The following is a 15023-nucleotide window of genomic DNA, read 5'->3' on the forward strand; positions in this document are numbered from 1 at the left end:
TTTCTCCATGCCCCCGCCAGCATTTATTGTTTGTAGACCTTTTCATGATGGCCATTTGACCAGTGTGAGGTGATACCTCATTGTCGTTTTGATTTGCATTTCTCTGATAATTAGTAATATTGAACATCTTTCCATCTGCTTTTTGGCCATCAGATTTTTAAAATATTGAACTATTTTTATATCTTGGGATTATGTGGTAATGGTTTTAATTATTAATTCAGTTTCTTTACTTGATATGGGGTTGTCCAGGATATTTCTTCTTGAGTAAATTTTGGTAATTTGTCTCTAAGAAATTTGTCAATTTCATATGAATTGTCTAAAATTTATTGACATAAAAATGTTCATAATATTCCATTATTCTTATCATACTTGTAAAAACTGTTGTCCCTTTTTTGATGCCTGATATTGGTAATTTGTTTCTTTTCTCTTGAGTCTATCAGTCTAGCTAAGGACTTACCAATTTTTATCGATGTATTAAAGAAAATATTTTTTGGCTTTACTGAATTTCTCTATGATTTGCTGTTTTTGTATCATTTATTTCTGCTCTTAGTTTTCTTCTGCTTCCTTTTGGTTTAATTTGTTCTTCCTTTCTTGCCTTAAACAGAAAAAAAAAATACACTTCTACTAAAACAGAATTCACATATCATACAATTCTATAGCTTAAAATGTACTACTTGATGACTTTTAGTATATTCAAAGAATTGTGTATTCATCATCACAATCAACTTGGGAACATTTTCATTAATCCAAAAAGAAATCTAATACCATCACACTCTAATACCCCCATCCCCAGGCAACAACTAATCTGCTTTCTTTTTAGATTTGTCTGTTCTGATGCTTCTGAATTGTGTTCAAGAAAACTCTTGCAAGTTCCTTGGACTGCAAGGAGATCCAACCAGTCAAGTTATAAAGGAAATCAGTCCTGAATATTCATTGAAAGGACTGATGCTGAAGCTGAAACACCAATACTTTGGCCACCTGATGGAAAGAGCTGACTCATTGGAAAAGACCCTGATGCTGAGAAAGATTGAAGGTGGGAGGAGAAGGGAATGACAGAGGATGAGATGGTTGGATGGCATCACTAACTCGATGGACATTAGTTTGAGTAAACTCCGGGAGTTGGTGATAGACAGGGAAGCCTGAAGTGCTGCAGTCCATGGGGTTGCAAAGAGTTGGACACAACTGAGCGACTGAACTGACTGACTGATTCTGGGCATTTCATATACATGGCATTGTATTACCAATATACAGCCCCTGGTGAATAATTTCTTTTGCTTAGTGTATTTTAAGGTTCATCTACCTTGTAGTATGGATCACTACTTCATTTATTTTTATTGCTAATATTCTCTATTGTATAGTTTTCCAGCTTCTTAAGGTGGAAACCAGATTATTATGGTTTTTATAATGCCCTTTAATGTTCCAAGAAAAAATGAATAGGATGAAGAACATGATATCTGATCAATATATCTATCAGGCTCAACTATAATACAACCTGAAAACTTTAAAGGCAGATTCTTCAAACAAGCACTTCACCACAATTAGTACATTTCTTTCAGCTATTTTTAATCAAATGACTGAAATCAGGGTTTCTCAACCTTTGCACCACTGACATTTGGTAGTGATAATTTTTTTTTTTTTAGTTATAATTCACATAACACTGTATTAGTTTCAGGTATATAATGCTTCAATATTTATATATATTGCATAATGATCATCACAATAATCATTAACATCCATCACCACACATAGTTACATTTTTTCCTTGTGGCTTTTTTTTATTAGGCAAAGAACTTTATTAATATTTATTTCAAACTTTATTCTTAGGCTTTTCATCTTAATTAGCTGCAAAGAATGAATTGTATATAAGCAAAAACTGAAAAGAGCTGCAATGTCCAGTGGCTGGGCTTAAAAACATTAGAGATCTAGATTTTATCAGATCCATAAACAAAATTTTAAAAGCAGTCATAATATAAAATAGCAGCTCTCAGTAACTTCAAGATTTATCTTCTTCAGAGGTTGACTCAATTCAGTTTGCTGCATTCTTGGAAACCTCATCAAAATTATCCACTAGATCTGTACCTTCATCATCATCATCTTCTCTGGCAAGTGGTGCTCCTCTGTACACAGATTGTTTGGGCAGAGCTTGACGAGTCTCCTCAAACTAGTCATACTATCTGCACCAAGTTGGTTTAAGATGCTGGGTAACATTTCTATCAGCTGCTGTGTCTCAGCATTGCCTGTAATGGTGAAAGTGTTTGCTGCCAGAGATGCCTGAACTTTAGCATTGTTAAAGTGGATCAATGTTCCTTGATTTGTGAACCTACTCACCTCTTCAATACCAGGGATATTGTCTAATGCTGACTTCTTTAAAGAGAACTGAAGTTTTTTGTCATCTGCCGTGGTTGTTCTATGAACCACCTTCTTCTTTCTGCAAGCAGTTCCTTTCCCACCAATGCACATTTGTGCGGGCAACTTTCTCCTGGTTCATGATAGTTTCTTTCATCTTGCTGGAGCGGAAATGGGGCTGCGCTGGGGGCTAGGTTTGGTGCTCAGGTGGTCTCCGGCAGACCATCTGAGATTAGGCGCACACATGTGGGGATGCAAGATGGCAGCTAGATGTGATTTATTTATTTTATAACTGGAAGTTTGTACTTCTTGATCACCTTCATTCTTTTTACCCTTTACCCTAACCCTTTACCTTTGGAAACCACTAAATCTTTTATCTATGTTTTAAGTTTTTGTTACCATTTTGTCTTTTTAGATTCCACATACAAGTAAGATCATATAGTACTCAATAGTTACCTTTCTCTGTCCAACTTATTTCACTTGGCATGATAAACTTCAAGGTCCACTCATGGTGTCACAAATGACAAAAGTTCTTTTTTATGGATGATTAATATTCTATTGTGTGTATATATCACATTTTCTTTATTCATTCATCAATGGACACTTAGGTTGCTTCCATGTTCAGTGCTGCAAAGAACATGGGGGTGCATGTGTATTTTCAAATTAGTGCTTTCATTTCTGCAGGTAAAAATCCAGAAGTGGAATTGCTGGATCATTGTTCTGTTTTTAACATTTTGAAGAAACTTTACACTGTTTTTCAGAGTAGCTACTCCATAAGTACACTAATTTTAAATCTTTTTTTAAATTTTATACTATAAAAGTTAATTTTTTTTTCTGTAGCTGCTGCTCTATCCTATGGGTTTGATGATTAGTATTTTCATCATCTTTCATATCTATTTCATACTTTCAATTCTGGTATCAAAAGTGCATTCTCTAGATTTCTTAGGAAGGTGTCTAGGAACAATATTTTCTGAGTTCCTGCATGTTGATAGATTTGTCTGTGCCTTTATACTTAAAGGTTAGTTATGCTAGAGACAAAACATTTTTTCACATTTTCTTTCCTTGACTATCTTAAATATATTTTATATCCGTTTTCTTCTAGAATAAGGTGTTGCTGTCAATATCTAATAATGATCTAATTCTCTCTCCTTTATAAATAATGTGGTCTTTTTGCCAAAATGCTCAAAGGAGTTTTTTTCCCTCTTTAAAATCTTGTAATTTTACAAGTACGTATTGATGTTGGTTATTCTGAGTTGTTATTTTCTGGCACACAAGTCTCTGCTCTTTCAATACATACTTTTAAACAATTTTAGCAAGGTGTTGTGTCCATCTCAGCCTACTCATAGTGATAATGTTGGATAGGAATGCCTGAGACACTTGACTGGGTCCCTATTACTTGTGGAGAGCCCCCCCACCCTCACCCCTGACCCCAGACATTTCCTGGACCAGAGTCAATGTTGTGGCCGCAACAGCCCTGTGGTTCTTAACTATGACTGCAGGGAGCACCTCAGCAAAAACCATCAGAGAACTTTAAAGAACAGGATGACTCAAAGATCCTACAGGGTGCAGCACTACCCAGGGCCACAGAGTTGGGCATGGGTAGAGTAGGGGGTAGCACAGATCTGGAGGATTCTGCCTTTAAGTTCCCAGGATAGGGTGCCCGAGATTTTGTGCCTGCCTCAGTACTGGCAAATTTCAAGTATAAGAGTGGGACCTGGGCAAGGGAAGGGAAAAATAGATATGGTAGAATGGTCATTTATCTAGGACAGAGGTCCCCAGCCACCTGTTAGGAACTAGGCTGCACTACAGGAGGTGAGAGGTGAGAGAGAGTGAAGCTTCATCTGCCACTCCCATCACTCTTCCATCACCCTTAGATAGGGTCATCTAGTTGCAAGAAAACAAGCTTGGGGTTCCCACTGATTCTGCATTATGGTGAGTTGTAGAATTATTTCATTATATATCACAGTGTAATAATAATAGAAATAAAGTACACAATAAATGTGATGCTCTTGAATTATCCCAAAACCATCCCCCCGCCCCGGGTCTACGGGAAAATAGTCTTCCACAAAACCAGTCTCTGCTGCCAAAAAGGTTGGGGACAGCTGATCTAGGACACAGGACTTTCTGTTAATAAAAGGGGACCTGCAGGGGTGGGACAGCCTGATTGCTTATCTATTTGTTTTGCTTGCAGCCGTGTCATACAGCTGGCTGCATGTTTAAGATGGATGCCTTAAAAAAAAAAAAAAAAAAAAAAGGATGCCTTTGAAATAGATGTGTCAGCAATTAACAGCTTCTTGTCAGGCACTCACACTACAGAAAGTTTTCTTGAAATATTTTTAAGCATGATTCTCTTTACTTGGTTTTGTTATTTAGGGATTCTCATTATCTCTTCTCTGTTAGATCTTCTTTGCTTATTTTCAGTGTCATTTTCTTTTCACTTATTTTTATTTTAAAAACTGTCCTCTTTATCTTTTACTTATCCAAGTGTCTATTGATGGACACTTGGATTTCTTCCGTTCTGGCTATTGTAAATACAGCTGCTGTTAAAGTGACTGTACAAATAAATATCTCTTTGAGCATTTAGTTTCATTACTTTTGGAAACATACTCAAAAGAGGAATGTATAGTGACTAAACGATTTTACATTCCCACCACCAATGTGTGAACATTCTTTGCTAGGGATGGCAAAACTAATTTTGCTATTCTTTTCTTTGTATCTTAAGAGCTTTCCCCTCTCCTTTCCTCTATTACTGCCTTTTCTTTGTAATGACACATTTTGATTACTTTTCATTTCTATTTGCATATGTTCTTTAGCTATTTTCTTGGTGGTTACCATGTGGACTACATATAACATCCTAAAGTTATAATACTCTGAATTAATAACAGTTTCTGTAACCACAAATGAAAACTCTACCCCGTATAGATCCACTCCCATTTGTTAGTGAAGTCACAAGTTATAACTTTATATATTGTACCCATTAACAGATTTATTTTTATGCAGCTGTCTTCTAAATTCTCTAGGAAAAGAGATATAAACCAAAATCACAATGTTAATTTTTCTATTGTCCATACATTTACTTTTATTATAGATTTTTATGTCTTCTTATGGCTTCAAGTCAATGTCTAGAGTCTTTTCAACTAGAAGCATTTCTGATAGGGCAGGTCTAGTGGTAATGAACTCCTTCAGCTTTTGTCTATCTGCAAATGTCTTAATTTCTCCCTTATTTTTGTACAACAGATTTACTATGTACATAGTTCTTGACTGTCAGTGCTTTAAATGTAAAGCACTGCCTTCTGACTTCCTAGGTTTCTGCTAATAAACCCACTGATAATCTTATTCAGGATTCCTTGGACAGTAATTCAGTACTCTCTTGCTGCTTGTCTTTCAAGAGTTTGATTATAGTATATCTCAGGGTCATTCTCTTGAGTTTATCCTACTTGGAATTCTTTAAGCTTCTGAAATTTGTCAGACTATTGACTGACAAGACTACAAATTTGGGAAGTTACTGACCATTATTTTTTCAAATTATCTCCCAGAAATCTTCTTCCTCAAGAGTTCATATAATGTCATGCACTAGGCTATTTGATGGTGTCACGTAAAGTCCCTTTGGCTCTGTTCACTTTTCTATACTCTTTCTGCTCCTCAGACTTGACCATTTGTAATGACTTGTCCTCAAGTTGCCTGGTTTATTCCTCTGCCTACTTGAACCCGCTGTTGAACCCCTCTGGTGTATTTTTCAGTTCCAGAATTGGTTCTTTTAAACTGATTTTCATTTTGTTCATGTATCACCTGCTGACTTAGTTCTTTGCCCATGCTCTCTTTCAGCTCCTTCAGCATATTTGGAACAGGTGTTGTAGGGCAGGAGGAGGCTTGAAAGGGAAGAGATATATGTATACTTATGACTGATTCACGTTGTTGTAAGGGATTGTGGGAAAGATAACACATTATTTTTAATAAGGACTTTTTTCCATTTCATGATAAAAATCCGAAAGTGTTTCATGTTACAGAGCCTTAAACTTCTCTGCCTTTTAAATGTAAAGTAAAAAATAGAATAGAATACACAGGTGAATTTAAGTATTTCTTCATCTATGAGTTAACAACTACAGGGTTATTATACATAATATGATTTAACCCTTGATATATCCAAACTCACATAAAACCTAAATTGCAATGGAGCACATTTATGGTTTTAAGGAAGATATTATAATAATAATTTTGACTCTTTGTAGGCTTAAGTGAATGCCTTATCTACTAAAAAGTCATGAAATGTGCACATCACTCTACATCTTCTCTTTAAGATGTTCTGTTCTGAATCTTTTAAAGTGCTTAGCCTAAAACAGATCTGTATTACAAATAAATCTGGTAGGAACTGGAACAACCAAATGACAAAAATCTAAGGGTATACTTTTCAGATTTTAGAGCTCATTTTACCTGTGATTATTTTTTTGTACAACTAATCTCAGCTGAATAGTGCTGCAATAGGAACTCAACAAGTCTTCAAAAAGCAGAATATAAACTTTTATATTTGATAAGACTGCCTATTAATTTTTTATAACTTAGTCTTCCTGCATCAAAATATATATTTAACTGAAGGCTACATTCACACACAAAGGAAACTTTGAAGTCCTCAAATACAAGTTAATAAAACAGGCACTCAAGAACTTTACTGTTCCACTACAGTTACTTTTGCAAAACTCATTAGTGTGGTAGACTAATATCCAAAGACATTAGGAAACTGGACTATGAAATCTATTTCATTCTGATAAATCTTGTAATTAAACAAATGGTACTCTCTAGTACTGATAATTCATTCTTATTTCTCTATGTTATCCAGTACCATTCCTGCTAAATAATACACTTCTACCAGAGTGAAATGTGGTCCAGTGGAGAAGGGAATGGCAAACCACTTCAGTATTCTTTCCTTGAGAACCCCAGTATAAAAAGGCAAAAAGATAGGACACTGAAAGATGAACTCCCCAGGTCGGTAGGTGCCCAATATGCTACTGGAGATCAGTGGAGAAATAACTCCAGAAAGAAAGAGATGGAGCCAAAGCAAAAACAACAACCCCCAGTTGCGGCTGTTACTGGTGATGGGAGCAAGGACTGAACTGTAAAGAGCAATATTGCATAGGAACCTGGAATGTTAGGTCCATGAATCAAGGCAAATTGGAAATGGTCAAACAGGAGATGGCAAGAGTGAATGTCGACATTTTAGGAATCAGCAAACTAAAATGGAATGGAATGGGTGCATTTAACTCAGATGACCATCATATCTACTACTGTGGGCAAGAATCCCTTAGAAGAAATGGAGTAGCCATCATAGTCAACAAGAGAGTCCGAAATGCAGGACTTGGATGTAATCTCAAAAACAACAGAAGGATCTCTGTCTGTTTCCAAGGCAAGTCATTCAATATCACGGTAATTCAAGTCTATGTCCTGACCAGTAATGCTGAAGAAGCTGAAATTGAACAGTTCTATGAAGACCTACAAGTCCTTTTAGAACTAACACTCAAAAACGATGTCCTTTTCATTATAGGGGACTGGAATGCAAAAGTAGGAAGTCAAGAAACACCTGGAGTAACAGGCAAATTTGGCCTTGGGGTACAGAATGAAGCAGGGTAAAGGCTAATAGAGTTTTGCCAAGAGAACACACTGATCATAGCAAACACCCTCTTCCAACAACACGAGAGACAACTCTACACATGGACATCACCAGACGGCCAACACCAAAATCAGATTGATTATATTCTTTGCAGACAAAGTTGGAGAAGGTCTATACAGTCAGCAAAAACAAGACCAGGAGCAGACTGTGGCTCCAATCATGAACTCCTTATTGCTAAATTCAGACTTAAATTGAAGAAAGTAGGGAAAACCACTAGACCATTCAGGTATGACCTAAATCAAATCCCTTATGACTATACAGTGGAAGTGAGAAATAGATTTAAGGGACTAGATCTGATAGAGTGCCTGATGAACTATGGACAGAGGTTTGTAACATTGTACAGGAGACAGGGAGCAAGACCATCCCCAAGAAAAAGAAATGCAAAAAAGCAAAATGGCTGTCTGTCTGAGGAGGCCTTACAAATAGCTGTGAAAAGAAGAGAAACAAAAAGCAAAGGAGAAAAGGAAAGATATACCTATTTGAATGCAGAGTTCCAAAGACTAGCAAGGGGAGTCTTCCTCAATGATCAGTGCAAAGAAATAGAGGAAAACAATAGAATGGGACAGACTAGAGATACCAAGGGAACATTTCATGCAAAGATGGGCTCAATAAAGGACAGAAATGGTATTGTCCTAACAGAAGCAGAAGATGTTAAGAAGAGGTGGCAAGAATACAAAGAAGAACTATACAAAAAAGAACTTCATGACCCAGATAATCACAATGGTCATGAAGTTAGACCATCTAGAAGTTAGACTCACCTAGAGCCAGACATCCTGGAATGCAAAGTCAAAGAAGCATCACTATGAACAAAGCTAGTGGAGGTGATGGAATTCCAGTTGAGTTATTTCAAATCCTGAAAGATGATGCTGTGAAAGTGCTGCCCTCAGTATACCAGCAAATTTGGAAAACTCAGCAGTGGCCACAGGACTGGAAAAGGTCAGTTTTCATTCCAATCCCAAAGAAAGGCAATGCCAAAGAATGCTCAAACTACCACACAATTGTACTCATCTCACGCGCTAGTAAAGTAATGCTCAGAATTCTCCAAGCCAAGCTTCAGCAATATGTGAACCATGAACTTCCAGATGTTCAAGCTGGTTTTTGAAAAAGCAGGGGAACCAGAGATCAATTGCCAACATCTGCTGGATCATCAAAAAAGCAAGAGAGTTCCAGAAAAACATCTATTTCTGCTTTATTGACTATGCCAAAGTCTTTGTGTGGATCACAACAAACTGGAAAATTCTGAAAGAGACCACCTGACCTGCCTCTTGAGAAACCTGTATGCAGGTTAGGAAGCAACAGTTAGAACTGGACATGGAACAACAGACTGGTTCAAAATAGGAAAAGGAGTACGTCAACCCTGTATATTGTCACCCTGCTTACTTAACTTATATGCAGAGTACATCATGAGAAACGCTGGGCTGGAGGAAGCACAAGCTGGAATCAAGATTGTCGGGAGAAATATCAATAACCTGAGATATGCAGAGGATACCACCCTTATGGTAGAAAGTGAAGAAGAACTAAACAGCCTCTTGATGAAAATGAGAGGAGAGTGAAAAAGTTGGCTTAAAGCTCAACATTCAGTAAACTAAGATCATGGCATCTGATCCCATCACTTCACAGCAAATAGATGGGGAAACAGTGGCAGACTTTATTTTGGGGGGCTCCAAAGTCACTTCAGATAGTGACTGCAGCCATGAAATTAAAAGACGCTTACTCCTTGGAAGGAAAGTTATGACCAACCTAGATAGCATATTAAAAAGCAGAGATATTACTTTGCCAACAAAGGTCCAAACGTCTAGTCAGGGTTATGGTTTTTCCAGTAGTCATGTATAGATGTGAGAGTTGGACTATAAAGAAAGCTGAGCACCGAAGAATTGATGCTTCTCAACTGTGGTGTCGGAGAAGACTCTTGAGAGTCCCTTGGACTGCAAGGAGATCCAACCAGTCCATCGTAAAGGTGGTCAGTCCTGGGTGTTCATTGGAAGGACTGATGCTGAAGCTGAAACTCCAATACTTTGGCCACCTGATGCCAAGAGCTAACTCACTGGAAAAGACCCTGATGCTGGGAAAGATTGAGGGCAAGAGGAGAAGGGGACAACAGAGGATGAGATGGTTGGATGGCATCACCAACTTTGTAATGGAACAAAGGATAGGTGGAAGAAAGAAACTTCAGTTAACTTTTTACCAATTGTTTTTGAATACCCTCTTTCCCAGAGAATTAACCAAATTCCTATTTGAATACTATGTGAAGGATAAAGAGCCCTATTATGAACTAGGGTTCACCATAAGAAATGTAAAGGTTAGCTTAAAGGGTCAAGTAACATACTTCCTTAGGTCAGAGCTTTCTACTACCACACCATATATCTGAAGAAAATAAAGTCTTATATAACATTATTGTAAAAATTCCATAACCGTAGTATTAAAGATTGGAGCTCCCTTTAAAGGTAATGTATTTTGATTAAATATCTGAAGGTTTGGAGAGCCTACATTTTCTACCATACAATGAGACTTTAGAATGAATGAACATTGAGAATAAATTTAGGTCCTAAATATAAAGAAAGAACCTGTTATTGCAACAGCATACATTCACATTCAAATATGAAAAATACCACACAGAAAACGGAAACATTTTTAAAAAAAGGTTTAAGATCATAAATAGGTTATTGTCACAACACATTTCAGAATTGAAGAAACAAACATTTTGACTGTTTAGGAAAAACTTTTTTTTTTTTTTATCAATTCCCTCATCATTGAAAGAACTTGTACATTTTAAAACTTCCAGTCTCCTAAGGCACAATATTTATTTAATCTGAATGCCAACATCATCATCCCCTGCTGTCTGTAGCTGGAATAAGAGGCAAGGAATTAGAGCTAAGGAAAACAACAAAAATTTTTGGACAAAATCATGAGTCATTTAAGAAAAAGAAGAAACAGGCTAAGTCATGATCATTTCTGTTAAGAAGGCCAAAACTTTTTAATGTAGGACCTTCTGTTAAATTTTTTTAAAATCAAAGTATTTTAACTCAAATTTAATTCACCACAGAGGAGCTATGAAAGGAGCAGATTGGTAAAAATAAAGAATACTTTAAAAAGGACTTGGGAGAAGAAAAAATCTACTTAGAAAACATAGGGGCAAATGTTAAACGGAACCGAGTTTAGAGGGCTAATTTATTCCTAGTTGTCAGGCAGATCCAGAAGAAAGTTAAGACTAGGTAAACATAGTACCTAGGTATACACTGTAAGGCATCTGTTCCTTAATCAGATGGACCATTTTAGTCCACCACCAACCAACAGAGATATACTGAAATATTACAACCAGATGCTTAACGTGTATTTTTTTTTCCAACCAAAAAAAGTTTTTAAAATATAAAGGTAAAAGTTCCTCATTTTTAACCCTGCCTTTTTGTCCTCTGTGATACTAACTGAACTTTAAGGTTTTTATATGTACAATGTGGTGATTTAGTGTTACTTTTAAAAGAAAAAAAACCCACAAAGTTAGTGATTGTCCACAGATGAAACATGGGATGAGGTTCATGACTGAATCAATCACGGAGTGTTAGTCAATTGTAAACTCTTGAAAGTTAAGACTGGAATTGTGTGTATCAGACACATTAGAGTACAACAGGAGAGAAAGAAAGTTCATTTGTCATTCCAATTCTGACAAGGTGCATGGTCTTCGAAATTCCTGTCCACGTTCATGGAGCCATTTATTGGATACTGTGAAAGAACAAAATATATTAATGTATCCTGCTATCTAACTAGTATTGAATTAACTTATGAGATATAGCTCTATAGTGAAGTTTCAACATGAATTTTTTAACCCAAGACCAAAACCAGACAAATATGCATGCTACTGAGATTGTCTTTCAAGAACTTCACTAAATGATGGAGACACAGAAGATTTTATATGTATGTACATTTGAGAATCTGTAAATGTACACTTCCTAAAGTTTCTAATGTTCAATCTAAGGCTTGTGATGTGCATATGTGTTAGTCGCCCAGTCATGTCTGACTTTGCGACACCATAAACTGTAGCCCACCAGGCTCCTCTGTCCATGGAATTCTCCAGGCAAGAATACTGGAGTGGATAGCCACTTCCTTCTCCAGGGTATCTCCACGCTAAAGGAGCAACTCTGTGATTAATCTCTATTATGTGCTCATTAAGCTTCCTGTGTTCCAAGATACTATTTAATACACCCCAAAAGGAATTAATTTCCTTCTTCTCCTATATTGTAGAACATGGCATCAACATGTATAAGATATCTAAACTAACTCTTACTAATTCTTAACTAGTCTGTTACCTTTCTTAACCTGTGTAGCCAATCTTTCATTCATTAAACCCTGTCATTTTTCCTTCTTTGATCTCTTCAATCTGTTCACTGCTCTCCAAATCTTCTGCAGCTGCCTTAGTCCAGCCTTTATCATCACCCACTTAGAAAACAGGAAACAGCCTTCTAAACTCATCTCTCCTGTGCTAGCCTCTCTTTATTCTAGTCCAGTGGTTCACAAATATAAACATCACTTCTTTTTAAATCTTTGAAGTGTGGCCAAGTGACACATACTAAAATAGTTATGGGGTTAAATGAATCTTTATTAAAATAATCTTACCCATTTCTATTCCCTTTTTTAACTTGGCCAGTTCTATACTTGCATGACCCTTGAGAGCTCTCCAGCCTCATACGAGTCCTGGCCCTGGTCCCTAACATGCTTGGAAAACAACTGCTTATCTTCAAGACCAAACAGAAAAATCAAAACTTCAAAGAAGCCTCCCTAAATGTAAGTAGTTACTGTCTTCTGTTTACATCTTTGTATTATTATATACTACATTATACTCTACCCACTAATGTGTCTGAGACAACTGTGGATCCCATGAGAGGAAGATATTGTCTAACTCAACTTTGAGTCAATTAGTGTTTCTCAGAGTAACAAGTGGAAATAGTGTTTAAATTGTCATAAAAAATAATTCCAAAATAAGAGGCCAAAATCATAAATTCTATTCAGAGAGTACAGGAAATATTTACCCCATTTGTTTCCAACCAGCACTGGACAGGCTGCATGCCGTGTACTATAATCTCCTTCTCCACTGGCAAACAGATTATACCAGAAAACAGCAGTTCCCTAAGGAGAACAAAACAAAATTATCCCCAAATAAAGTATCAGGTTATCACTTTTACAGTAATTAAATTTTCCTCTATTTTGTGGAAATAATTCTCCATGGCAGCACTATATCTTCCTCTAATAGAATTCTGAAAGTATGACATAACTTACAAAATTTTGGCAATGACCTGAAAACATTAACATCAGAGTTGCTTAACAAAGAAGTATGTCTGCCAAAGCTAACACATCTTATAAATAGCAAGCATCATATGGAACCCATTTTAAAAATGAAAACTTCTAAATACTAATCCCTGGTTGTTCATACCTCTGGGGACCCATGGTAAATTGTACCAAAAAAAAAAATGTAAGGATTTTCCTATAGATAATGTATTCCTTAAGTATACTACCTTTTAAAATGTTATTTATTTTTATAGATAAATAACTAAAGGTATCTCTCTTCCTGAGGGGAAAAAAATACAGAGAAACACCCCCAGTTAAAATGACAAATCAAACTTACCTTTTTGGGCCAAACACTGGCTCCTACTTCAGGAAAAACAGTGGCTCCTCCTGCTAACACATCACTCATCTAATAAGAGATGACAGAGTATTATCAAAAGTGCTGGTGGAATAAAATTAAACATGCCCCTTTTGGCCGGAACCTCCATCTTCCAGCTAAGGCCCATGCGCGTCTCCGGCTGCTTTCCATCTCTCCCCTGGCCCCTCAGGCTAATTTGCCAAAATGACCAACACAAAGGGCAAGAGGAGAGGCACCCACTATGTGTTCTCTAGGCCTTTTAGAAAACATGGAGTTGTTCCTTTGGCCACATATGTGCGAATCTACAAGAAGGGTGATATTATAGATACCAAGGGAATGGGTACTGTTCAAAAAGGAATGCCCCACAAATGTTACCATGGCAAAACTAGGAGAGTCTACAGTGTTACCCAGCATGCTGTTGGCATCACTGTAAACAAACAAGAACAAGATTCTTGCCAAAAGAATTAATGTGCTGAGATAGATTCCTGAAACGTGTGAAGGACAATGATCAAAAAAGAAGGAAACCAGAGAGAAAGGGACTTGAGTTCAGCTTAAGTGCCAGCCTGCTCCACCCAGAGAAGCAAGCACACTTCATGAGGACCAATGCAAAGGAACCCAAACTGTTGGAGCCCATTCCCTATGAATTCATAGACTGATGGGTGTAAAAATAAAGATCTGGACTGTATAAATGTTTCTCTTAATTGAGTAGAGGTGTTGTGTCCAAATTCAGTGGGTGATGTGTTTTCAAATTTAGTATTTTTTCTTCCTGAAAGATGTAACAGTTTGTTGTTCAGTATGCTCCACTGGTTAATAAACTGCCAGATATTTAAAAAAAAAATTAAACATGCTGTGAGACAGATAAGATACTGAAAACTAGAATGAGAATACCTGGACTTCTATTTACACAGATGGGTTGGTGCATGCTGATCAGTTTTTAAAAAACAAGATGCCATTTGGGTTTACATACATAGATAAAAGCAAAGGAAAGATAAAGTCAGCAAGGGAGATTGGAAAAGGATTTGGAAGATAGCTATTTCTTTTATAGCCAAGAGGTAAAAAGAGAGGATTTAAAACTGACAAATTGAGTAACATAAGGGTATAAATATGTATTATATAGCACTAGAATATCACCTCCATGGGGGTAGGAATTTTCACCTGTTTTATTGCTGAACTTCAGTGTCTAAAATGATAACCTCAAAATAGTAGGTATTCAATAAATATTTAAATAAGTGAATTCAAACAAAATAGAAATAAACACTAAGAGAAAAGTAACAAACTACAACCAGTTTTGTCATTTCTCATGTAGGGTATCAACACATAGTAACTAAAAATTAGAAAATTAACTTTATAAATCTTATAGTCTTAAAGGTAAATCAGAATAAA

General features: G+C 36.5%; 1 protein-coding gene and 1 pseudogene across 3 annotated transcripts in view; both read right to left on the reverse strand.

The window, feature by feature from the left end:
• Window positions 1–1171: 1171 nt before the first annotated feature.
• Window positions 1172–7579, reverse strand: LOC122709474 (annotated as a pseudogene).
• Window positions 7580–10634: 3055 nt separating this feature from the next.
• Window positions 10635–15023, reverse strand: part of P4HA1 (prolyl 4-hydroxylase subunit alpha 1) — a 99022-nt gene continuing 94633 nt past the window's right edge. For all 3 annotated transcript variants that reach the window (XM_043925022.1, XM_043925021.1, XM_043925019.1), the window contains 3 exons: window positions 13623–13691; window positions 13030–13126; window positions 10635–11725 (listed from right to left, as the gene is read on the reverse strand). In XM_043925022.1, the coding sequence (XP_043780957.1) occupies window positions 11655–11725; window positions 13030–13126; window positions 13623–13691 (237 nt within the window). In that variant the 3' untranslated portion in view covers window positions 10635–11654. The remainder of the gene's footprint in view (window positions 11726–13029; window positions 13127–13622; window positions 13692–15023) is intronic.

The sequence above is a fragment of the Cervus elaphus genome, chromosome 15 (genome assembly GCF_910594005.1).
Source record: "Cervus elaphus chromosome 15, mCerEla1.1, whole genome shotgun sequence".
Taxonomy (NCBI): Eukaryota; Metazoa; Chordata; class Mammalia; order Artiodactyla; family Cervidae; genus Cervus; species Cervus elaphus.